General features: G+C 54.6%; 2 protein-coding genes across 5 annotated transcripts in view; one reads left to right on the top strand and one right to left on the bottom strand.

Moving 5' to 3' along the window:
- The window catches only part of ADIPOR2 (adiponectin receptor 2), a 105,478-nt gene extending 101,406 nt beyond the window's left edge, over positions 1-4,072 (top strand). For all 4 annotated transcript variants that reach the window (XM_004457664.5, XM_058282511.2, XM_004457662.3 and 1 more), the window contains exon 8: positions 1,183-4,072. In XM_004457664.5, coding sequence (XP_004457721.1) covers positions 1,183-1,311 — 129 coding nt within the window. In that variant the 3' untranslated portion in view covers positions 1,312-4,072. The remainder of the gene's footprint in view (positions 1-1,182) is intronic.
- A 4,025-nt stretch (positions 4,073-8,097) lies between these two features.
- The window catches only part of CACNA2D4 (calcium voltage-gated channel auxiliary subunit alpha2delta 4), a 113,609-nt gene continuing 97,872 nt past the window's right edge, over positions 8,098-23,834 (bottom strand). The window contains exons 31-39 of the mRNA XM_071210048.1: positions 16,860-16,930; positions 16,423-16,498; positions 15,799-15,851; positions 15,532-15,587; positions 15,033-15,053; positions 12,135-12,252; positions 9,877-9,989; positions 9,546-9,628; positions 8,098-8,819 (exon numbers count right to left, since the gene is read on the bottom strand). Coding sequence (XP_071066149.1) covers positions 8,715-8,819; positions 9,546-9,628; positions 9,877-9,989; positions 12,135-12,252; positions 15,033-15,053; positions 15,532-15,587; positions 15,799-15,851; positions 16,423-16,498; positions 16,860-16,930 — 696 coding nt within the window. The 3' untranslated portion in view covers positions 8,098-8,714. The remainder of the gene's footprint in view (positions 8,820-9,545; positions 9,629-9,876; positions 9,990-12,134; positions 12,253-15,032; positions 15,054-15,531; positions 15,588-15,798; positions 15,852-16,422; positions 16,499-16,859; positions 16,931-23,834) is intronic.

Below are 23,834 nucleotides of genomic sequence, written 5' to 3'. Positions count from 1 at the left end.
CTCAGGCAATATTTTGACTTCAGATTTACTAAGGTATCTTTCTGAGATTGTGTCAGATCATCATTTGGGAAAATTCCCTTGGGTTCCTAAGAAACATCTCAATATGTGATTTGTGAGTTCTTCTAACTTATACTTCCAAAATCAATCTTTCCCTTGACAAAATCTGTTTTGCCACTGTACTTTTTTGTTTTGGGAGTATGATGAGAATGATATAATTTTAAAGTGATGTTGGGTACAGTGATAAATGATTACCCTTCTTGAGATGATAGCATTCAGTAGAAGAGGTTAAATCAGAAATAACACATGGTTATAGACCATCTTCTGACCTGAGAAGGAAGTAAAAGCCTCTGCTTTTTAAAATTTTTATTTAAAAAAGTTTTTGAGGTACTAGAGTCCAGGGATTGAACCTGGTACCTTGTAAGTGGGAAACCGCTGATGAACCAGAGCCACAATGGCTTCCCAGAGTTGTTTTTTTTTTTTTTTCCATTTGTTTTGCTTGTTGTTTGTTTTTATTTTTTCAGGAGGCACCGGGAACCAAACCCGGGACCTCCCATGTGGAAGGCAGGCACCCAACCGTTTGAGCCACATCCACTCCCTACTAGTCTTTTGATAATAGGATGTTATTTGTATAATTTTGGAGTCTTAGAGGTAAAACTTTATGAATCATGTATTTTGACCTTCACACAATCCTGGAAATCCCTTTAGTTTTTCTAACAGATAACAACATTTCAGTGACCACAGGCTCATACTTCTGTCTGTGTAATGGATAGAAGCTTCCATCAGCAATGACTGAAAATCTCCTCTGTCTAACTAGAGCCCACTGCTAGGCCTGAAGGAATCCTTGGGTCCGTTGTAGTCTGCAGGCAAATGAGTCTGTTGAACGACATTTGTCCCTGAGCTCATTAGATACTCCAGTGTTAAGTGCACATTTTCATGGCTGAGCTTAGCAACAGCACCTTGATTTCTTTGGGGACAGCTGGCTTTCCCCTCAGCAGAATGTGATACTACTACCTAATGGATGTTCCAGGATCTGTGGAGCCCTCAAATTTGATCTTTGTGCACCCGTCCCCTGCCCTCTGCTTAGCTTAAGCCAGGATTAAATGATCCTAAGAATCTTTAATGAACTTTCAATAATGTGTGGGTTTCTGCACCCCCCCCTTTTTTTTTTTTTTTGGTCTGCAGTTTCACTCTCATCAGCTGTTTCACATCTTTGTGGTTGCTGGAGCTTTTGTTCACTTCCATGGTGTCTCAAACCTCCAGGAGTTCCGGTTCATGGTTGGTGGGGGCTGCAGTGAAGAGGATGCACTGTGATAATCTACTAGTGGCCAGGGAACGTGACCCCGAACCAGGGCCTGCAGCACCTGCAGGCCTCCCTTACCGGCCATTGATGCCAGTATCAGAGGAGCCCCCAAACTCTGATAGCCTCGTGGGCGTTGTGATGCCCCAGGAGCTCCACGTGGTACACGACTGAGAAGAGAAAAACAAAAATAAATCATACCTCAAAGGACGGAGTGCATCAATTTGGAGAAAAGGAGAAATGGCCTGAACCCTGACTTACTCTGATATTTACAGATGTGAAGGTTCTGCAAGACCCTTGGCAAACTGGCTTCTGATTATATTTATTTATAGACGATGGGGGAACAGTTTAGCTGGTGGTTCTTTTTTCTCCCTTTCTCCTTAAAACAATAATACAAACCAATTTAGGTGAACATTTATATCCTATTAAGGGGTAGCAGTGTGATTTTAGATGCTCTTTTGGGAGAACAAAGAAATTAATGTAAATAAGATTTCTAACTTACTGTTTAAATAAGAATTTATATAAATGTTTAAAACAATGGGGTAGGGAGGGAGGGAAGATTTTTGTATAGAATGAAACATGCAAGTACCACACACTGTTTCAATTTTGCACAAAGTGACTGTAGGAGGAGCATGTGATAGCCCCAGAATGTATAAAGTATAATGCCTTGGTGCACCAAGGTGCCTTTCAAAGGCTGACATACCTTGGACCCTAGTGGCGCAGAGGGCACAGCCCCAGTCCAGTGATGACATTCTCCCACCTGAGAGCCGAGACCTTTGGGAGTTGTAAGGTAGAGGGAAGCAGTATGTGTTTACTCAGTACAAGCAGCATGTGAATGGCTAACAAGATGTGAAACGATAAAGGCTCCAGGTATGCTGCCATTGGAGAGACTAACTAGTTTTCTAGACTGATAATGACCCTTTCTAAGGAGTAGAGCCACCCACTTGGGAAGAGTCAATTATGCTGGCATTTAAGGGGGTGGAGACAGTGGAGGACCCTTGAAAAAGCACAGGGACTGATTACTTCCAGCACCCTGTTCAATTTTGTAGTAATCCTGACTTCTGATTAGAGGGCTGTACATGTTTCCATATCCTTGCTGTGGAGCTCTGGAACCCTGTAAAGTTCCCTCTGTTAAAATCACTGCCCTCACTACCCTTCCTCTTGGGAATAAAAATGGATCTTTTCCTGGCATTATAGTTTCTGGCATGTCACCAGCCGCAGAAGAGATTCTGACTTGCCCAGATGCCTCTTGAGCTCATTTGCATGGTTTGGGAGACTCCTTCCTGTGGTTTAGGAAGGATGAGTTTCCCCTTTGATATACTAATAATGGTAAACCTAGGTAAGACAGATGAGCTCTCCTTGAGTGAGAAAGCCAGCGCAACTATTGTAAAGTAGAGTCCAGTACCCGCCCTGGAATTTGTTGGCATTCACTGAACCTCATTTTGCAGGGACAGTGTGGTCGGAAGTTTAAAAGGTGGTTGTGTTATTGACAGGGACTCTGGTAGAATCTTTAAGGCCATTGTCTTTGATTTGCTGCTAGGAGTAAAAAAAGATTGCTCATGGCCCAAAAGGGGTACTCTGTTATGGTATCTGGGAGAGTATGGGGAAGAATCTGGTGCATAGAATTTTAGTCTTGGCTCACAAGTGAATGACCAAAATAGCACTCAAGTTTTTGGCTGCTATCACCCAAGATGCTGGCTGGTTAGATTACAGCCTGGGGGTTGTGGTATTGAAGCAAGTGTGGAAACCCCTAGCAGGGGGCCGGCATTCTCAAGTGGGTGTTTGAGACTATGGGAAGGGTCTCCTGTTTATTTGGTATAGGGTTTTCTTGGTTATTTTTCTCCTTTCTCTCCCCTTCCAACCTCCAGCAAAAGCTGGGAACCAGGAAGAAATAATTCATAGTAGAACTTGGGAAGAACTTAAAGAGTATTTTGGTTCTGGATAAGGTCACTGCCCTAGGTGCTAGGAGGACCGAGCAAAAGACTCAGTGGGTGAACTGGTGCAGTGCCTCACAGAATAAAGAACAGTATTAATCCCTTTGAGGAAACAGAGTCCAGCAGGACAGTGGCCATCTGAAAGGAAGCTCACTTAGTTCCACAGGAGCAACAGCACATATCAGAAGCCAGACTTGCTCTTCAGGCATGCACTTTGGGATACAGGGTATACGACGCAGCCCTGTAGCACCACCAACAGAAGTAGCGATCTCTGGCCCCAGTTACTCCACACCCCAAAGGGAGGAGCTTAATCTGGTTCAACATAGCACAAACCTTTAGGAAAAATGAAATTAACATCACCAATGTGTAACCCAGTGAAAATCTCCCCCTTTTGGGTGTGTCTGTGTGTGGGCGTGTTGGCGCCCATTTATATGTGTGTGTGCCCATTTATATATGTGTCTACACGCAACTCACTACCAACAGCCTCACTGTGCACTTGGTCTTGCAGTGCTAGCTGAGAACTCTCACCAGGTTGGCGCCTGAATGCCTTACTCTCAGCAGTCAGAGGCTTGCTTGCTCTGTGCAGATTTTAAAATTTTCTTTCTTGACCCTAGGCTGGTTAGGACCTCTATAGCTTCATTCTTTTCACCATTAAACAGTGGCCTTTTCAGTATTTTCCCCTTCCCTTTAATAAATTGCTGAAGCCACAAAGCACATTTTTGGGGATCATAGAAGGTCATGGTTCCAGAAAGGCATCTGTGATCGTTCCATTCACCATGGGATTTCCCTACTTGCTGTATTCTCAACTTCTTCTAATAAAAAGAACCAAATGGAATATGAACTTTTGTTGTGTATTTTTTCCTGTCTCAGCTTTCCAAGCCCCTTAGCTTTTGGCTCTTCTTTTGAAACCCTAATTTAGACACTGAAGCTTATGAAACTTTCAGAAATTTCCGAATTTGGGAATGCAGATATCAAAGTGCTTATGCCCAACTCACTTTCTCAACTCTTTCTTATGCTTTCATTGTAATTGGAACCAGATTTGGAAGGGGAGAGAACTCTAAGGACCACTTCTAAATTTATTATTAAAGTTTGTAAAAATAGTACCTAACATAATGCACATTTTACACCAGGGACTATGTTAAAGAACTCTTGATATTTCATATCTTAAAATGATATTAATGAGCTAGTATTATTTTCACTCTTATTTTATATAGATGAAGAAACCGAAGCTTAGAAAGGTTATGTCTGATTGCAGTGCCTGTGCTCTATAATAAGGAATTTGTTTTCTCTCTGTACTTGAGTGTATTGTTCTGATTGAACAGTTAATTGGATGTATACTGACTTAAAAAGCAAAGGTTTTGGGGTTGGTTTGTTAACCTGATCACTTGTCGGTAATTTCAGAAAGAAGGAAATCTCAACCCTTTCCCTTAGGTAAATTTAGTTTTTGCACGGGAATTTCCAGTATTTGAACAAGATGCCCAGTCTTTATTCTCATTTTTAAGTATAGATATAATTTTAGGGTTTCCCCCATATTATCCTGGTGTAGAACACTGGGTCACATTCTGTTCTTGAAAGATAAGCTAAGGTGTGCAAATAACCCAATTTGTTTTCCCTAGTCTCCTGCTAAAACCTGTAAATATGCTGTGGACATTGTAGAGGAAATAGATAAGAACAACTTTGAATTTTGACTTATGTAACACTAGGGCTTTGTGTAACCTGGAAAGGCCTCTAGGCAAAAGTGTTTCAAAATCATCTCAGAGATAACCTTTTCTCCATAATTATTGGCTTTGACTGTAAACATGTTCCGTATTGTTCTTCACCGAGCTTGAATTATTGTTTACCATCCTGTGTCCTTTCTAACCTACAAAGTTTTTCTGCCTTCAGCTGTTTCACTTGGCCCTTGCAGCTGCTGCTTATGATGGCATGCATCAGGAAGAGGGGAAAACATTACACGGATATCACGTTCAGTCCTCACAGTTCCTCTGCCAGGGATCTGGAACAGGGAAAGGAATCACATGCCCATAGAGCCTTCATTACTGCCAACTCAGCCTGTCTCTACCTTTGCTGTGCTAGCCTAGGAATTCAAAGGGGGCTTCAGACAGCAATTCTGCCATTCACTGCCATTTCCTCAGCTGCTAATAAAAAAATGGGACTGCTAATATGCCCTTCACATCCTTAACCACGATGCTGTCCTTCCACCATAATGTTTCTCCTACTCCCATGAGTACTGGCTCCGACTTTTCTGCCAAGCCCTTGCTCTTACTCCTCCCTTTGGTGGTCTGCGGTCTCTCTGCCCATATTTGCTTTTCTGTCCCTAAGTTATGTCCCCTCCCCTGCCCTCCTGAACCACAACTTTACTTGGGATTATGAAGTGATTGTCGAAGCACTTTTCTTGAAAGCACTGGTACTGAAATACCCAGAATTTTGGGGTGGGCTTAGTTAATACTCCCTGCTACTGAATAAGGAGGATCTGATGGCAGCCTTGGGCTCTTGGTCATTCCAAAGGTGTATAATGTGTATAAGGAGAGATTTCAAAATTCTGTCCTCCAGTTTATTAGACAATTTAGGCTCCGACTTTGCTCCTCTGAAATTGAGGGGATGGTTCTTTAGCTTGAGCCAGGCTGCCACCTGGTGTCTTTAAATGGTTCTGGTAAAAGTAGAAAGAGGAAGAATAGTCCTGGCCTCCAGAGGCAAAATAGAATTATTTTGTTTTCCAAGGTAGAGAAGAGCAGGGTGAATTTGGGAAGTAGATTTTCCTTCCCACTGGTTCTGAAAGGAATTTCCAGATCTCGTGTCCAGATCTCGTGGTCTACTCTTGGCCACGCAGAGGAGTGGAGTCCTGGTGAGGCAGGCAGAACAAGGAGCTACCCCACCCAGCACTTCCTAAGCTTGGCTTTTTAATTGTATGGCCAGGAACATGGAGAAATTTGCTTGACAGTGCTCTCCTCTGGTTAGGTGAGGATGATGAGCCTTCCAAAGGACAGCCCTGGGTTTTCTCGCGAGCATGGCTGGCAGTTGGTAGCTGGGATCATGTGGTTGGAGACCAGAACATTTATTAATGCCAAAGGCATGTGGGTGGCCTTGGGCCATCATGGAGAGGGGCTTAGAAAGTTAGGAGCAGGGCTTAGGAGGCGTTTGTCCTACCACGTCACAATTAGGCCTCATGACGGGATGCTCTGAGCCCTGGCCTTTGCCTGTTACTCAGATTTAGGTTCTTTGTGCTTATCTCCATGAAACTAGGTAATATAATAGTAATTAGCATGTATTTTTTGCTATATGCCGGGCAGTTTCAGGCACTTTATATGAATATCCTTTCAAGCCTCATAATACTCTTCCAATAACCCAATTTTAAACTGCTTTAGTGTCTTCATGTATAATATGAGGCTGATAATAGTACCTACTTTAGAAGGTTGTGGTGAGGATTAAATGGTGTGAGGTAGGGGAAATGTATGTGGCTTAAACCAGTTGGGCTCCTGTCTACCATACAGGAGGTCCAGGGTTCAATGCCCAGGGCCTGCTGGTGAGGGCAAATGCCCACCCGAGTGCCGGCCCATGCTGAAATGCTGCCCTATGCAGGAGTGCCTTCCTGTGTGGGAATGCCACTCAGCACAGGAAAGCCGCCCTGCACAGGACTGCCAGCCAACGCTGAGAGCTGGTGCAGCAAGGTGACGCACCAAGAGACACACAGGAAAGAAGATACAGCAGAACAGGGAGTTTAGGTGGCACCGGTGAGTAATCGCCTCTCTCCCACTCTGGAAGGTCCCAGGATCAGTTCCCGGAGCCACCTAATGAGAATACAAGCAGACACAGAAGAACACATAGAGAATGGACACAGCTGCCAACGGGGGAACGGGGAGTGGGGGGGGGAATAAATCTTTAAAAAAAAAGAACGGTGAGGTAGGAGTCCACTTTCATCCATTTGCATGTATATATCCAGTTTTCCCAGCACCATTTGTTGAAGAGACTACTATTGAAGAGTTAATACATGTTTTTTACCTGGTACATGTAAACAGCTACTCATGGCGTTACTCTGCACATAAACTGGCAGAATTAATAGATAAAAAGTGCCCTTAAGTAATCCCTTCTCTTCTCCGAGCCTCACTTTCTTCAACATTTCTTCAAAATGGAGTCATTAATACCTGTCTCAAGCGGGTTGTTGTGAGACTTCAATGAGAGTGAATGTTATATAATGTGAGTTTTTTTTCCCTGAATATTGTAATGAAAATGTTCTAAGGCCTTGACCTACCCAAGATGGAAGTAGGGCTCTTTGGTACTGGGAGACTTTCAAGTGTGGAGGGCTGAGGGTGGTGGACAGTAGGGAAGAGGATTCCCTTGCGCTCCTGCACACTGTCCAGGGCCCCTGGACTTTGTTGAACCTCCTAATTGGAGGTTGGTTAAACTTACAGGTCTGGGATCACCCAAGAATTTTGACATGGCTCTGCCCTTAACGTTGCTTTCACACTGGAGACGGTTATATCCTGGGAGCCAGGTCTCTGCTTCTGTCGGGAGAACAGGAGAGGAAGCCCTGGGCTTTCTCACCCGAGGCTGGGCAGTTCCCAGACAGCTCCCTTCGCCGTGGAATCTGCTATGTAAATTGGAATGTCCCCAACAGTTCCAACCCGAAGGACTACTCCCCACGGACACAGGTAGTCTCTTACAGATCCAGTGGCTAGAAAAAGACCACAATGGGACTTGGATATCAAGCTGGAGCTGGGCCTCAGGAGACCCCTGACCACGCCACCGGGAAGGACTGCTCTTGGCTGGTAGCCACCGGGAAGGACTGCTCTTGGCTGCAGCTCTTCTTGCCACCTCCCCAGAATGCATATCATTTCCCAATACAGCAGCTGTATATATCAGCCCGTTCACTTTTTTTTTTCCATTAGATTTTTATTAGATCAATGTAACCTTTCCTTTAAGTTAGAGTTTTATAAAGAAGTTTCTAGAAGTTCTTTAAAAGCAAGTTTGTGGTCTTCATGTGCAACCATGTTGATGTTTCCTAAAAGGATTTATTACCTGTTCCATACTCAGAACTTCTAGCAGCAGCTAGGAAATTTGAGCTTCCCTCCCCTATGAAGAAGCAACGGTAGGTGGGGCATGTGGGTGCCTTAGTGTCATCTCAGCCGCTCGCCTCGTTCTGTTTTTCCTTCTCAGCCCCTGTAGGTCCTTAGATTCTCTTGAAGGCTAGCCTGGTACATTACAAAGAGGCGACCTTTTATTGGGCTGGGAATAGACTTCTGGAGAGTAGGTGGGACTAAATTGTTCTGTCTTGGTTAGGTCAAGCTCATGCTGGACTCCCAAAGGGTGGTAGGAAGGTTGGGATGATGCCCACTGGGGCGGACAGTTGCAGGCACCCTTCTGGACATTGGACTTGGCTTCTTGTCCCATCTGGCAGCCTCAGGAGGCAGGGACCATCAGTTGCTGACTCTTTAGAATGTCTCTGGAATGATCACCTTGCCAAAACAGAGGATCAGACCGGGTGGGTGTCACTGCAGCAGCTGAGGCGGTAGCACCCAAGCACCCAGAGACAGCAGGAGCAGGGGGAGTGAGGCCGAAGTGTCTGAGGCACCGCCACAGTCCTGGGCATTCTCCTGTGAACCCCAGACCAGAGGTGAGAAGGCAGCAAGGCTGAGGGAGGGGGCTCTCTGGGACTAGTGGGGGCCAAAAACCTGAGAAAAGGTTTGCCTTCCAGAAAGTAGAGGCAGCACCGTCCCCTGCAGGTGAGAAGTTGAGGCTGCGCTGCACAGCAGCCTGAGAGCTGGGCTCAGGTCTTCTCTCTTGCCCCTAGTCTTGGCGTGGCCTTGGGGCTGGCCTCTTAGAAGGACTTCACTGACGTCCCTTCATGTCTGGGGCATCTTTCGGGGGGATATTTGTGCAGCCATACCCAGGAAAGACTGCGTAGAAAGCCCCTGGCCCAGGGCGGGACACGGGGGCCTGCCCTAGCAGCCGGGCATGGTGTTACTTGTACCCAGTGCTTTCCTGCCCGGTGCTCAGCTCATCTGGCGCTCAGTGTAGCAGGGATGAGGAAACCCTGGGAGAGCGGAGTTTTAATTCCCCTAGGTCCAACCCCGAGGAGCGCCCTTGGATCCTGGCTAATGTAGTCCCTAGTCATCCATGACATGGGGGCCTAAAGGTGGGGCCTCCGTGTGGCGGGCTTCCCCTGACAGCTGCCTTTCTAGTCACGAGCGTATACCCTCCATCTGCAAGCGCAGCCCCGCAGCCGAGAAGGGCCCATCCGGCCGAGAATGGAGAATTTGGGTGCGAATGGAGAATTTGGGTGCGAAGGTCTCGCCCTGCCTACCCGCCCAGCCCCGCACCTCGGGATGGAAGGCGTGGCAGGACTCCGGCCTCCGGCGGAGCTTCTGGGAGCGCATCCGGCCACACTTGACTGAGGCGTTATGTGCACAGCTCACTGTTAAGGTCAATAATAGCTCATGATCAGAGCAGACTAGGGAGACAGGTCCGGAAGAGCAAGGCTCTGCTGGGACCCGCGCTGTGCAAGCAGCTGCAGGGGCTGGGAGACGGCGTTGGAGGACAAAGGACAATGCTCCGTGGGGGGCCACCTCAGCCCTCAGAATCTGAGCCCTCAGTGACACGTTCTACGTCCCCCACCTCCACTCCGCCCATCCTGGAGGATTGAAAGGATATATTTGACTTGTTTAGCCTCCTGCAGGACTGGCGGGAAGATGCTACAGTCACAGGTGGAGTCTGTCACCAAGAGGAGGAGGTTACTGTTGGGGATCTGTTGCATCACAAATATCCTGCAAACAGAGGTGGGTCCTGGAACGTCTCCATGGCAGCCGCACAGCGACCGCAAGAAGAGCTCTAGGGAAAGAACTTCTGGAGACTTCTAGTGCAGGGTAAGGGGCAGAGCCAAGAGGCAGGCGAGACCAGGGACTACAGGAAGAGTCCCGGGCAAGTGACTCAGTGTGTTGGCTTGTTTTACCCATAAGCCTTTGCAGTTGCACTGCTCTTTTCCTAGCAGATTGGAGATGGGGTGGGGGGGGGGAGGCCATCCTGGGACTCTTAAGAGTGAAAGATGTTGTTATTAATATATGCAGGGACAGCATAAATCAGGACTGTTCCAAACAATTGGGGACGTGTGGTCATCCTTGCTTTTGCCTGTGTGGTGGGGGCGGTGCGTGTGGGAAAATGCAGTTCTCAGTCATGGCCACAAGGTGGCACAGTGGTCCTGCACAGAGTCCGGGACTCCCGAGATGGGGAGGAGGCAAAGCTTTCCAAAATACCGAGAGACCCTGGGGTATTACATAATAATTATAGTTGCTACTTACTGAGCATTTCCTGTGGGCTGGGTGATGCTCACACGCACACACAAATATAAATATATGTATACTTAGGAATATTTAACCTTCACAGCTCTATATGAGGTTGGTATTATCATCCCTTTTTGTTGGACAGGAAAACGGAGGTTAGTAGAGATTAAGTAACTTGCCTAAGGTTAGTTAGGCAATACCAGGAAGTACTAGAGCCAGTTTATTAACCCAGTGCTGTCTGCCCTAAAGCCCTTGCTTTATCCCACCCCATTTTCTTTATCTGCACAAGCCTTTGAGCTAAGCATCCAAATAACAATAGTCCCAAGAAAACTGCCTGGGTGAGGTTAAAAACTCGCCTAGTGTTACACACTGGTAAGAGACTGAAAGCCCGAATCCATCCGCTGCTGAAGTCTGAGGTGTGACACGATACAATAGTTTGCTCAAGGTCTGGGGTCTTAAGGAAATTCTGAGAAGTCCTTGGTGACTTCCTGGAGGAGGAGGCCATCCCCTCCTGACCAGAGTGGAACTTCCCAGGGGGGAGGTCCTGGGAGAGCACGGGTGGTCAGGCCTGGCTGCCTTCCTGGGCCAGCCCGGGGCAGAGCCCGCCGAGTCCGGGGCCCCCAGGAGAAGGCCTGCCTGGCGCCCGCAGAGCAGGGCGGCTCCCCAAGCAGGCTCCAGACCTGGCAGTGGAGATGCCGGAGGGGCTGGCTATCCTGGGCTCTCGTGGTTCTCACAGGACAGAGCTGGGTGTCTAAGGGACAGCTGACTGGCTTCTTGCCTCCAGCCTGCCCCCACCGCCAGCCACCCCGGGTAGAGCAGTAGCAGCGTGGACACTCGGCCCCCGGCGGGGGTGAACGAGCCCAGCACCTCGCAGAGAGGCACTGGACCACGCTTCCTGCTCCGGCCGGCCCCGGGCCTGGGCGTGCACGTGGCCTTGCAGACAGGGGCCTGGCCCCTGGACTACCTTTCCAAACTGCCCAGGGTCCCCGTGTCTCACCTCATACCCTTCTGCCTCAGCCTGCGTTTCCTTCACGAAGGAAAGTGGGGAAGAGGAAAAAAAGGCCCCAGGAGGGAAGCAGACTTGGCCCAATGGATAGGGCATCTGCCTACCACATGGGAGGTCCACTGTTCAAACCCAGGCCTCCTTGACCCGTGTGGAGCTGGCCCATGCGCAGTGCTGATGCGCGCAAGGAGTGCCCTGCCACGCAGGGATGTCCCCCGTGTAGGGGAGCCCCACGTGCAAGGAGTGCGCCCCCTAAGGAAAGCCGCCCTGCACGAAAAAAGTGCCATGTGTCCAGGAATGGCGCTGCACACACGGAGAGCTGACACAACAAGATAACGCGACAGAAAGAGACACAGATTCCTGGTGCCACTGACAAGTGGACACAGAAGAACACACAGTGAATGGACACAGAGAGCAGACCACGGGGGTGGAGGTGGGGTGGGGAGAAAAGAGGAAAGAAAAAAAAATCTAAAAAAACCCCAAAACGACCCCAGGAGCGTGAGCTGCCTCTGAGAAGCACCACCTAGCCTCACCCCCATGTGCTTCTCCCACTTCTGAGACCCCGCCCGGCGGTCACGAAGCCCCGCTGGACTCTGCCTGACTGGGGCAGGGGCGCCGCGGGGCCTTACTTCTGGCAGGCCCCGCACTCCACGAGGCCGCTGGTCTCCTGGCTGGCCGGCTGGTGCACAAACACGGGGTACTCTGTGTCACAGGGCTGCAGCAGGTCCTGCTTCTTGTGCTTGTGGGCTGCGGGCAGACAGGCACAGGTGGGGGAGAGGGCACCCAGAGGGGGAAGGGGCCTTAGAGCAGCCTGGGGTGCTCACCAGCACTTCCAGGGCTGTTCACCACCCGGTGAGACCCCCTTCCTTGCCCGCCTGAGGATGGCTTGATGGCTAGAAAGTTCTCCGGACATGTAAAGGTGGAAGAGGAACCAGGGGGAGTCTTGGGGTGAGACTTTAGCCCCCCCAATCCTATCACCCTCCCCTTCACAGCTAACATGCTATGAAAAGTGCTAGACAAGTCCCCGCTGGCCCCAACCCTGTGGCCCAGCCCAAGCTCCCCCCCAGAGCTGGGGCCAGAGCCTGGCTGCCAGCAGGGAGAGCCGAGCACGAGGGGGCCCCAGGCTGCCTAGGCCTGGGACACCCCTCCCAGCATCCTTCCCCCCCCAGCATCCTGGTTCCCCCTCCCGCATCCTGGTGTTTCCCCCCCAGCATTCTGGTTCCCCCTCCTGCAACCTGGTTCTCCCCCCCAGCATCCTGGTCGTCCCCCCAGCATCCTGGTTCCCCCCCAGCATCCTGCCCCCCAGCATCCTGGTTCCCCCCCCCAGCATCCAGCCCCCCCCAGCATCCTGGTTCCCCCCCCAGCATCCTGCCCCCCCCAGCATCCTGGTTCCCCCCCCCCCAGCATCCTGGTTCCCCCTCCCGCATCCTGGTTTCCCCCCAGCATCCTGTTTTGCCGCCCCCCAGCATCCTGAGTCCCCACCCAGCATCCTGACACCTCCCCCTGCATCCTGGGTCCCCATCCCAGCATCCTGACACCCCCCAGCATCCTAGGTCCCCCTCCCAGCATCCTGGCTCCCCCCTCCAGCATCCTGGGCCCCTCAACGCACTTCACTAAGGAAAGGATGAGAAGCGGAGTGAGCAGGACTCAGCAGACGGCAGAGCAGAGCCCCTGCGAACCAGCCCTGGGGCCCTGCGCTCCTGCCAGGGCCACCTCGGGCAAAAAGCAGATCAGGGCCAGCTCACAGGCTGAGGGCATCATTATTTTGTTTAAAATAGCAGCACCACTTTGTTCATACAGCCCCAATATTTCTTCAAAGCTCTTTCCATGCCTTTCATTTTGTTCTCACGGCAGATCTGGGGACTAGGTAGGGTGGACAGTTTTGCCCCAAATGCAGGCACTGGCGTGAGCGCTCAGGCTCTCACAGGGTGCCCCAGCAGTGCTAGAGGCGCCTTAACTCCCAGCGCAGGGGGCAGCGCTCAGGCTGCACCAGCAGTGCTATAGGTCTCCTTAACTCCCAGCGCCAGAAACCACCTGCAGACCCTGGACCCAAGACGGGGCCAGGCTGTGGGCAGAACAGTCCCGAGGACCCAGCACCTACAGTCGGCCGACCTCAAGGGCGGCTGCCGGGCCTCCCCTCCCGGCCCCCTCCGGACCAGCGGGCATCCCCAGTCACGCCGGCCTTGCACTGGTGGGGGCTGGCTCACCTCAGGAGTAATGACAATAACAATTACAACAATGACAGGATTACATGACTCCCCCTGGGTCACACAGCCGGGAAGGGGTAGGCAGCGCCTCCACTTGAATCCAGCTCCTTGGACTCCCGTCCAGTGCTCCTTCCCTGGGGACACTGGCCATCGGCCAGACCAAGCCAGGCCTGCTGGTCAGGGAAGGAAGGAACCCCCAGGGACAGGGGAGAGAGTCTCAACAGCAGACTGAGGGAAATCCTCGCAGCTTTTGCCCAAGAACTAAAATCATCTAAGATGCAGCTGCTGACAGAGAGAGAGAGAAAAACGGGGCGAGGCCTGCCCTGCGACAGCTGTCCTGAGCTTCCCGCAGGGGAGGAAAGGCCTGCTTCTAAGCGGGTTGTGCCACAGGGTTCCTGTCACAAAACACCAAGTGTCTGTGAACTGCCCCCCAGGGCGGTCCTGGACCACCAGGGTGTGATTTGCCAAAGGAGGCTGGGAGCGAGGAGGGACCTGGCCCCGTGAGCTCAGGGCGGAGGGGTCCCCCAGCCAAAGTCTGCCCGAGGTGGGACGGGCAATGGGACAGAGGAGCAGGTGGGCAGGGGTCATGGAGGCGGGTGACCTTTCTACCAGGAAGCCAAACGGATAAAGAAGGGGAAGGAGAGTGGGTGCAGCCGGGCGCCGGGGAGTTCCGGAGCCTGGGTAAGGCTCTGTAGCCACAGAGCGGTGGGGCACACCTGGCTGAAGGGGCTGCCCTGGGCGGTTCTGGGGGGCCAGGCCCCGGGGAGTGGGGGTGCTTTTATTTCCCTTTGCGTTTGAAGATCAGGACTCACTGCTGTCCTGGGGTGTGGGGAGTGGGGATTTCTCTTTGTCGTCCCCATGGCACGGCCTTTGGGGAACGCTGTCCTCAGACACAAGGTCAGCGGGGGGTATACCCCAAGAGCCCCCGGGGCCGGGCCCAGGCACTGCCGCCCCTCACCCGGGCTCTGCTGGGGCTCGGCGACGTCGCCTGCAGCCGCCCGCCTGCGGGGCCACCTCGCCCTGCTCCCTGGGCACCTAAGGTTCTCAGTCAAGTCGATGGAGGGGGTGTTTACTGTCCTGGCGGCAGGGCTGTACCCATGGGGGTGGAAGGTGGGCCGGGCCCCCACCCCAGGAATGGGGCTCTAAACTGGGAGCTTAGGATCCCCTGAGCCAGAGCGTCCTGAAGAGCACCCAGCCCTTCCAGTGTCTGTTCCTGGGTGTCGCGGGGGACACATACACATGCCCTTGGCGGCCCCCTCCCCCCGCCCTGCTTTCACCAGCCCGGGGCCAGCCAGGCCCCCCTGAGTCAGCGCTGCTTACAGTGATGGACGACAGCTTTGGCTGAGACCCAACACGAGGGCATGATGTCACACGAGGTCACGAGGCCACAGGGTGATGACGGCACATGGAGCGGTGATGTCCAGAGAGGATGGCCACGGGGGCCAGGAGGGGACGGGGACGAGAGAAGGCCAGGTGGGTGAACAGGAGTGAGGAACTGCTGCCCACCCCGCCCTCCACCCCAGGGGCCCCGGTCCCCACTGCTGGAAGTGGAGGGGAAGCACCCCCGTGCTTGAGCACCCACCCCCTGCCCGAGGACCCACCCTCGGCCCTGAGCACCCACCCAGGGCTCTGAGCACTCACCCCTGCACCCGAGCACCCACCCTGGGCCCCAAGCACCCACCCTCGGCCCCGAGCACTCACTCCCGCACCTGAGCACCCACCCTCAGCCCCGAGCACCCACCCCCCGCCCCAGCACACACCCTCGGCCCCGAGCACCCATCCCCTGCCCGAGTACCCACCCTGGGCCCCGAACACTCACCCTTGGCCCCGCGGTCCGCTCGCCAGGTTCCCCAGGCACTGCCCTCCAGCAGGAACCTGCCAGACACGCGCCTGGGGCTGGAGCCTCCCTGCCCCGCCCTCCCAGGTCCCCAGGGGCTGGACCCTACAGCGCCCAGCTGGCCCGTCCCTCTCTGCCCTGCCGGGTGAGCAGGGAGGCCCCTCCCGGGTGCAGGTTGTCAAGAGGAGGGACCCCTGACGGGCACCAGAAGCTGGTGTGCCCCCAGCCCCACCCCCAGCCCCCACTCACAGCAGGACCTCGTCCAGCAGCCACCTGGTGGCTCTCAGGAGGGCAGGGAGTGGCTGCAAGGGAGAGGGGACCCGCCGCTAGCCCGGGCATGGCCCAGAGCCTTCCCTCCCTGCACCGCTAGAGAGAACGGGGGGGGGGGTGCAGGGGTGGGGGGGGTGCCTGCAGCCAGCCTGGATCCCCCCCCACCTGGTGCCACCGCCCCCCGCCCCTGTCCCCAGAGAGGAAGCGTTGCAAAGCTGAGTTGTCTGGGAAATTCCCAGGGTGGGTCCAACACCTGGGGGTTGGCCCAGGCCCTGGAGGAAGGTGGGTGCTGCATCATCTTGGTGGTGATGGGGGGGGAGGCGGCAGAGCTGGGGCGGTGAGGAGGGGTCTCCAGCCTTCTCTCTGCCAGCCCCCATTCCCCTGAGCCCCAAAGATCAGACCTACGGGCTGGGTGAGTGGGAGCAGGGTGAGGGTAGGACGCTGGAGTGGACTTTTGGGACCCAGTCAAGAGTGGGGTCCCGCGGCCAGACTGCCAGGGGCTGGGGGGGAGCAAGGAGCCAGCGCGGTGGGCAGAGCCGGCCATGACCTCAGCGTGGACCAGGCGGGGCCTGGCGGGCGGGAGGAGGCGGGGGCGACACTCACGCTGGCCAGGGCGCGCGCCGCGCTCTGCTGGTGGTCGGGGGGCTTGCACATGGCCTGGTAGTCGTACATGGTCACTCTGGAAGTCAGAGGCAGGAGCCCGTGTGTCCCAGTCCCCGCCAGCCCGGGCCCCGCCTCGGGGCGGCCGGCCGGCAGCGTTTGCTGGAGCCCTGAGCTGCGAGGCGGGGGGCGCTGGGCAGGGCGGATGTGGGGACCACGCGTGGGTCAAGGGCATCGGCAGCACGGGGCCTGCTCGCTCAGCTGAAGGGCCAGTGCCCACAAGACCTTACGTCCCACTGGGGGTGCCCGGCCCCAGAAAGGCCTCCTTGGGTGCTCTGTGCGGCTTCCCCTGTGGGACTGTGAGTTTGGGACCCCGAGACCGCCGGGATGGTTTTGCGTGGGACGTGGCCTGGAGACTCGGGGGAACGCACCCCACTTACCGGCTGAACATCCCCGTGCTGAGCAGCTGGCTCACCACGGCGCCGTCTACCTCTCCCAGAAATCTTCCCGTCTGGGAGGGACAGAGGGAGAGAGAGGGGGACAGGGGCGCCAGGGGAGCAGATGAAGGTTTCTCAGCGCACTGCTGAGCCGGCGGCGTGCTCTGAGCCAATGGCAGCCGTCAGCCCGTCCCCCGCCGATGCCCTTCCAAACGATCAGGGCACTGTTCCCCCATCCTGGGCTGGCTCCTCCGCTCCCCCCCATCCTGGGCCGGCTCCTCCGCCTCGTTCTCTCTTTCAGTGGTTTCTAACCCACCATTTGGCTATGGAATCAATCTAGGGGCTGCAGTTTTAAAAAAAAATGCCGTAGAATTCCTTGGAACAGTCACAGCGAAGCGCTTGCAGTCGGGTTAACTAAGTGTTGGTGAGCCTTGATGTGTTACATGTATGTTGCACGTGAGCCTCCAGGGGGGTCCGCCCGGGGTCGGGTGTAAAAGGTATTGCTTTCTGTGGGTTCAAGCACAGAGTTCTGTCGTACCCCCGGCATCCTTATCACTGGGTCAGACAGGTCTGAGAACTTTGGAGCCACCTTTGGTTTCCCTTCCCTCGGCTCGCACACCCCCATACAGCTAATCAGTGTGTCCTGTGGTTTATCACCATGTCCAACCCCATGGACAATGACTTAACCAGACCCTGTCCTCTCCACGCACCTGCTTCACCCTCCTCACTGGTCTCTCCTGTGGCCAAACCAGGGCATGCTGCCAGAATCCCCTTCCTCAAACCCAGCTTGGATGGGGCCATTCTCTCCTCTGTTTCCTAAAGAATCAAACACGGCCTCCCCCCGCCCCTCCAGGCTGGCTCACCGTCCCCCTGCTCCTGCCCTCCCGCCATCCCTCTACTACTGTCTGCCCCCCACGCCCTGGCTTCCCATTTTGCTCCGTTTCCTGCTTGGCAGAGTGGAAGGAGCTTGGGCTTTGGGGGTGGGTTTGATTTATATCTTGGCTCTGCCTCTGCCTGGCTGTGTACTGGGGGTAGGTTGTTTGAAAGGCCGGGGCAGATGCGTGCGAAGCCTCGGCACACGGCAAACGCTCACGCACTGGTGCGCAGAAGCCGCTTTTGTGCCTTGTCTGGGCTCCCCGCCTCGACGACCCTTCCCCAGGCCTCGCTCCCAGGAACTTCCCTTCTCGTCCGTTCCAGACAGAAGGAACCCCTCCTTCCTCTGCGCCCTGACGGCAAGTTGCTCGCATGCCCTTGTAGTCCTGCTCACGTGCTCATCATCTGTTTAGTCTCTTCCTCTATCCTCGTGAAAACCGCTGAAGGGCAGGGACCTTCTCTCCCTGATCTCTCACTGCCCGAAAGCGCCATGCTGCCTGGACAGGCTGGGTCACTGTGGAATTTGGGAAGGGGGAAGGGAGGTGGGGGCCCAGGCCCAGGGCCTTGTCGGGTTCCCGGTTTCTGGCTCCTGGGCCTGGTCCGGGGCCCACCTTGCCAGGCCTTTGGTGTGGGGAGCATGTCAATCGTGCTGCAGGACAGGCTAGTGGTGAGGGGAGATGGCTCGGAGGAGCAGACCAGACCAAGAGAGGGAGGGGCAGAGGGAGGCAGGAGGCCGAGAGGGAGGTCGGGGAGTGGGGGGACCCAGTGGACATGAGCAGAACCCCCCATTTCTGTGCAATTTCCTCCATGGAAAACACACCTTTAAAAATGAAGTGTGTTATACCTGCTGATAAGAAGACATGCGACCCTGGCACAGAGCTGAGGTGCATGGGCTTGGCCAACGTCAAGACAAGCCGGTTATTATCTGGGTGCCTGCCCTGGAGCACTGGGTAGACTCCAGGGATTTTTCTGAAGGAAGTGGACACTTATTCTAGCAGGATCATTCAGAATGCAGGGCTCCAGGGCACAGCGATCAGAGAAGTTGTTTCCAAAAAAGGGACAACGATAACAGAGTGGGGTAATATCACTCTATGGTCAAACCTGGAATCTGTGAGGAAGTCAGGGAAGGCCATTTTCCAAAATGGAATTTAGTAAGAATAGTGTTTTTACATCCTACAGTGTGATTGGGAAATAGCTCACTTATAAAATCAAAGTGTCAGGATGCAACCACAATAAAAAGTGTGGCAAAAATTGTTAGCTCAGAAGCTGACAGGTTAATGACAGAAGCAAAGAGGAAAAAAGCCAAAGTTGGAGACAAAGAGGTATTCAGACTTGTCTGAGGCTCTGTTCTCTGCCTGAAATGTCATGACTACCAAAAACTATCTTTTGGCACATTTTACTTGCAAGATGCTCACTCGCTAAGTGAGTACAGTACAAAAATGAATGACATGGCCACTAACCAAGAGCTTGCAAACCAGTTTGGAGAGGCAGACAGGAGCACGGTAACCACAGGCCGAACAGTCGGATACTGGCTCCTCCCAGAGTGGAAAAACCCGGGGGGTCTGGGCAGGCTCCACTGAAAAGGGCAGTGGGCAGAGCGGGGGGAGCAGGGACCGGTCAGGGCATACAGGAAGAAGACGGCAGGTGGAAGGCGCAGGCCGATCCTTAAGGCGAGCCCTACGGCCACTCACTCCCGGAGGCTCTCCCCGATCCCTCCAGCTGGAGTGCTTCCTCTCAGCGGGGATCACTTTCTGCTATCCCAGTTACCATGGGGAGTCATTTCTCCATCACCAGACAGGGAGGTCCAACTGGGCAAGTGGAGCATGGCATAGTGTGCTGTTCCTGGCTGCTGTTCAGTGCATATTTGCTGAAGGAGGGTCTGAGCGAATGGGTGAGGGAGTGAATGAATGAATGGCCCGTGCATTCCTCTCCCTACGAAAGAGGCTCCCGTCATGAGTGCCAAAATTCAATAAGCCTTTCCCATTCTTTCCAATTGCTCACCAACAACTCTGCTTCAGCCCTTGATTCTGAGAAGGGAGGTCCCTGGGAGTAAAATGAGCATCCCAGAAACCAAAAAAAATGAATTCTCATCTGTAAACAAACAACCTGATTTTCCAAGATCTGTCACTGTGGTAGACCGTATCCATTCTCCTCCTTTCCTAAGGCAGCCCGGATTCATTATGGTGCCATGTGCGCAGCTAAAAGACTACATTTCCCACAGGCCCTTGCAGCTAGGTTTGGCCAATGAAGTGTAAGCAGAAGTCAGGGGCGGGACTTCCTGGAACCCACTTAAAGGGAAACGACCCTGCTGAGAGCATCACCTTTTAACTGTTCCCCACCCACTTCTTCTTTCCTGGAAGGTGGCCATGTTGAACTTGAGGATGGGAACACCTGGCGATTCCAGGAAGCCCTTCCGGCTTGGACTGCCTTCATCCGATCCTTTTTTATGTGGGAGAATAAACCTCTAGGTTGTTGAAGCCGCCGTGGTGGGAACGCGGTTCCTGGCAGGACACAACTCCTAACGGATCGTTTCGTTTGAACAGGGTCACAGTGACTCGGTCCCTCAGAGGAGGTGAACGAGGGAACCTGCACGGCCAAGGTGCAGGCCCTGACCTGTCGGTTCCGTTCTCGCAGGCTGACCGGGAGCCAGCCGGCCCGGCTCGTCACTCCCGCCCGCACCCACGGCCCAGCCGGGCGCTGGGGCCTCCCGAGGGCCGCGGCACCCGGGGTTCGGGGCTCGGGGCTGTCTGGGTTTGCTCGGGCCAGGCCCTGCTCCTCACGATCCATAAACAAACAAGGGTTCCTAGGGCTGCCGCAGCTGAGGGCAGGATCAGAAGGTGGGGGTGGGGGTCCGGCATTCAGGGCCTGAGGGGGGCTGTCCTGTGAGGTGCCACCCAGAGCCTGGAGCGGGGGCAAGGGAGACGGGCTTAGAGGTATTCTGCGGGGGCTGTGGCTGCAAACGTCCCCACAGATGGGGCACGGGGGTGGGATGTGCTCGACTCTGGTGACAGTGGGACACATGACTTCTCCTCTCCTGAGGAGGGGCAGCCTCTGTTTCTTCTCCCCTAAAAATGGGGTAATGCACCCTCTCCAGGGTGGTGAGGATTAAGGGAGCTACTCGCAGAGGGTGGCTGCTAAGGGGGCACCCTTCCTTTCCTGCCTTCCTTCCTTTGTAGAGCCTCACCTGGCCCCGTGGCTGCAAAGGGGGGCCTGGGAAGGAGCGGGGAGGGGTCAGCACTGGCGTCACCGTTCTGGGTGGACTTGTGTCCCCCCCCCCAAGCTGTGCTGAAGTCCTAAGCCCCAGCTTCTCGGAGTGTGAACTGAGTTGGAAAGAGGGTCGTGGCCGATGTGACTTGTTCAGATGAGGTCACCCTGGAGTAGAGTGGGCCCTTAATCCAACAGGACTGGTGTCCTTCTAAGAAGAGGACAGACAGAGGGAAGAAGCTGCGAGAGGAGCAGAGGCTGGAGGCGAGGAGCTCCAAGGACGGCGGGCGCCAGCGGAGGAGCGAGGGCAGGGTGCCCCTGGAGGCTCCAGGTGGCCTGCGGGTGCCCCTTTCAGACTTTGAGCCCCTCTGGACTGTGACGCAGTACATTTCCGCTGTAAGCCACCAGCGTGTGGTGCCCTGACAGGGCCGCCGCAGGAAACTGAGACAGCCACAGACCTGGCAGGTGTCCCTCAGCAGCCTCTGCAGAGGCAGGAGCCAGCACTCAGGGTTCAGGGGACCTGCATGTCACTCAGGAAGTGGCCGGTGGCCCCAGGGAGGCCAAGGGTCGAGCTGCTGCCGGGGCCCAGGGGAGCGCGGGACGGTGTGCTGAGAGAAGTGGGGGGCGTGGAGGGCGGGGGCGCGTCAGGAGCCTGTGCCAGGCCGGCAGGCAGGAGGGAGGGCCTGGAAAGGAGCCTGGGGAGCGGGAGGGGACAGGGAGCTAGGCTGGGCGGGAGGGACTGTGGGGAGGCTGGGGGACAGGGGAGCGGAGAAACGGGGGCTGTGGGAGGAGGGCAGAGAGGCTGGCCCAGCCCTGCCGACTCAGCTGGGGGTGGAGGGGGCTGGCTGGGGCCTGGGCTGTGAGTTCTGCAGAGAAAGGTGCGGCAGGCACGTCTCATTTTCCAGGCTGTGCTGCCCCTTTCAGGTCCGTTTTGAAACTGCCTTGTGTGGGTGCTGCCCACAGGCAAACGACTGGACTCATAGTCCCCAAATCTGGGGTGACAGGTCCACGGTAAACACCGCACAGCTCCACAGAGCCACTGTCACTCTCCCGGGCCCAGCTGTCTGCTTCTCTTTCCAGGCCCCCGGGAGAGGGCTGTAATCCTGTCACTTGTAGTTCTTTATTAGCGGAATGAGCCCCGAGCTGGAAGTTGCCCAGCGGAGCCATATGTCTAATCAGTAGGCCTGGAGCCCCAGCAGAGAGCCTAGAGGCCACTCCCCTGGGGCAGATGGGTCCCCTGGGGGTGTGGGTGGGGGGTGCGGTGGGGGCTCTCAGCTCCCAGGAGGGCCTGGCTGGGAAAGGGCTTGGCAGGATGCTGTGTGGGCAGCTTTGTCTCTGTAGCAGCCGCCGGCTTCTCTCCCCAGTCCCCCGGGCACCTGAAGGAGCACAGACTCCACCTGCGGGATGGTCAGGAGCAGGCTGGGGACCCCTGAGCACGTGGGCCCATCAGGGGAGTGGGAGCAACCAGCTGAGGTGCACCCAGATTGCCGGCAGCAGGCGCCGAGGCCGAGGCTGTGGTTCTCGAACTACGGCACTGGGATCACCCAGAGGGCTGAAGAAAACCTGGTTCCCTGGGCTCTCCCAGCCAGAGTTTCAGATTCCCTAGGTCTGGGGTGAGGCCTGAGAATCTGCATTTCTCACAAGCTCCCAGATGGAGCCGATGGTGCTGGGCCGGACACCACAGTGGGAGGGGTAAGGGAGGTGGGAGAGGCACACAGGAGCAGGGCAGAGGCCACGTGGCCCCCCTTGAAGGCAAGTGTGGGGGGGGGTGGGCAGAGGAAGGTGCAGGTTTGAGAGGTGGGGAGGAGTTTGTGGTGGACAGATTCTGAAGTGGTTCCCAGAGATCCTGGCCTCCTGACATACGTGCCTTGGGGACCCGCTCCTCTTGGAACTAGCAACTTGCTTCTAGGATAGAATATGGTAAAGGAGAAGGTGTTATTTCCTAGATGAGGTCACAAAGGCCTGTGACTTCGGTCTTGCTTTGTCTCAGTTGGCCAGAGCTGCTATCCACAAACACCCGACCTGGTTTTGGCTTAACAACAGGAATTCATTGGCTAGAAGAAGCCCAACAGGATATTGGCAAGGCTTGCTTGCTTCCGGAGTCTGTACATTCTGGCAATCCTTGGCTTGTAGCTCTGCCTCCTGCCACGGGGCAATGTCCACTCCTCTCCATCTTCCAGTTTCCACTGACTGCTAGCTTCTTCCTGTGGTCTTCTCTGACTTCTGCTTTCCAGGTTCTTCTCTTGATAAAGCCTCCAGTAATGTGGATTACAACCCACCCTGAATCAGTCGGTTACACCTTATCTAAAAAGAACACCTCCAGCGGGTCTCACCTACAAATAGGTTTGCTCTCACCAGGACGTGGATTAAGATTAAGAACATGTGTTTGTTGGGGTACAAAATTCACTCTACCACACTCACCCTCTGGCTCTTCTTGGCAGGCTTACTCTGTTGAAATGAGCCGCCATGTTGGGAGTTGCCCACAGTGAGGTCCACACGGCAAGGAATCCTGCCGACAACCACGTGAATGTGCTTGGGAGTGTATCTATCTCCAGTCGAGCCTGTGATGACACCTGCAACCCCGGCTGACACCTTGACCTTAGCCTTGTGATTGACCTTGACGTGGAGCAAATGTGGCCTGGCTAGAATAGGACTAAAAGTGGCCCATGGGTTAAGCAAAGGGCCCCATGGGGTGATAGAGGGTCCTTTCATTGAGATGACCCGGCCCTGCCAGCTTCTTTTGAAGTGAACCCCACCCTGGGGCAGGGCTCCCTCCTGGACCCAGCTCCTGGCCAGGCTGTCCTGGCTGCCTCTAGAGCAGGGGTCAGCAAACTACAGCCCATGGGCCAAATGTGGCTGCTGCCTATGTCTGCCCTTGAGCTAAGGATGGCCTTTAATTTT

Source organism: Dasypus novemcinctus, chromosome 20, assembly GCF_030445035.2.
Source record: "Dasypus novemcinctus isolate mDasNov1 chromosome 20, mDasNov1.1.hap2, whole genome shotgun sequence".
Taxonomy (NCBI): domain Eukaryota; kingdom Metazoa; phylum Chordata; class Mammalia; order Cingulata; family Dasypodidae; genus Dasypus; species Dasypus novemcinctus.
The sequence above is the reverse complement of the archived record's forward strand: the minus strand, read 5'-3'. Positions and strand labels throughout refer to the sequence as shown.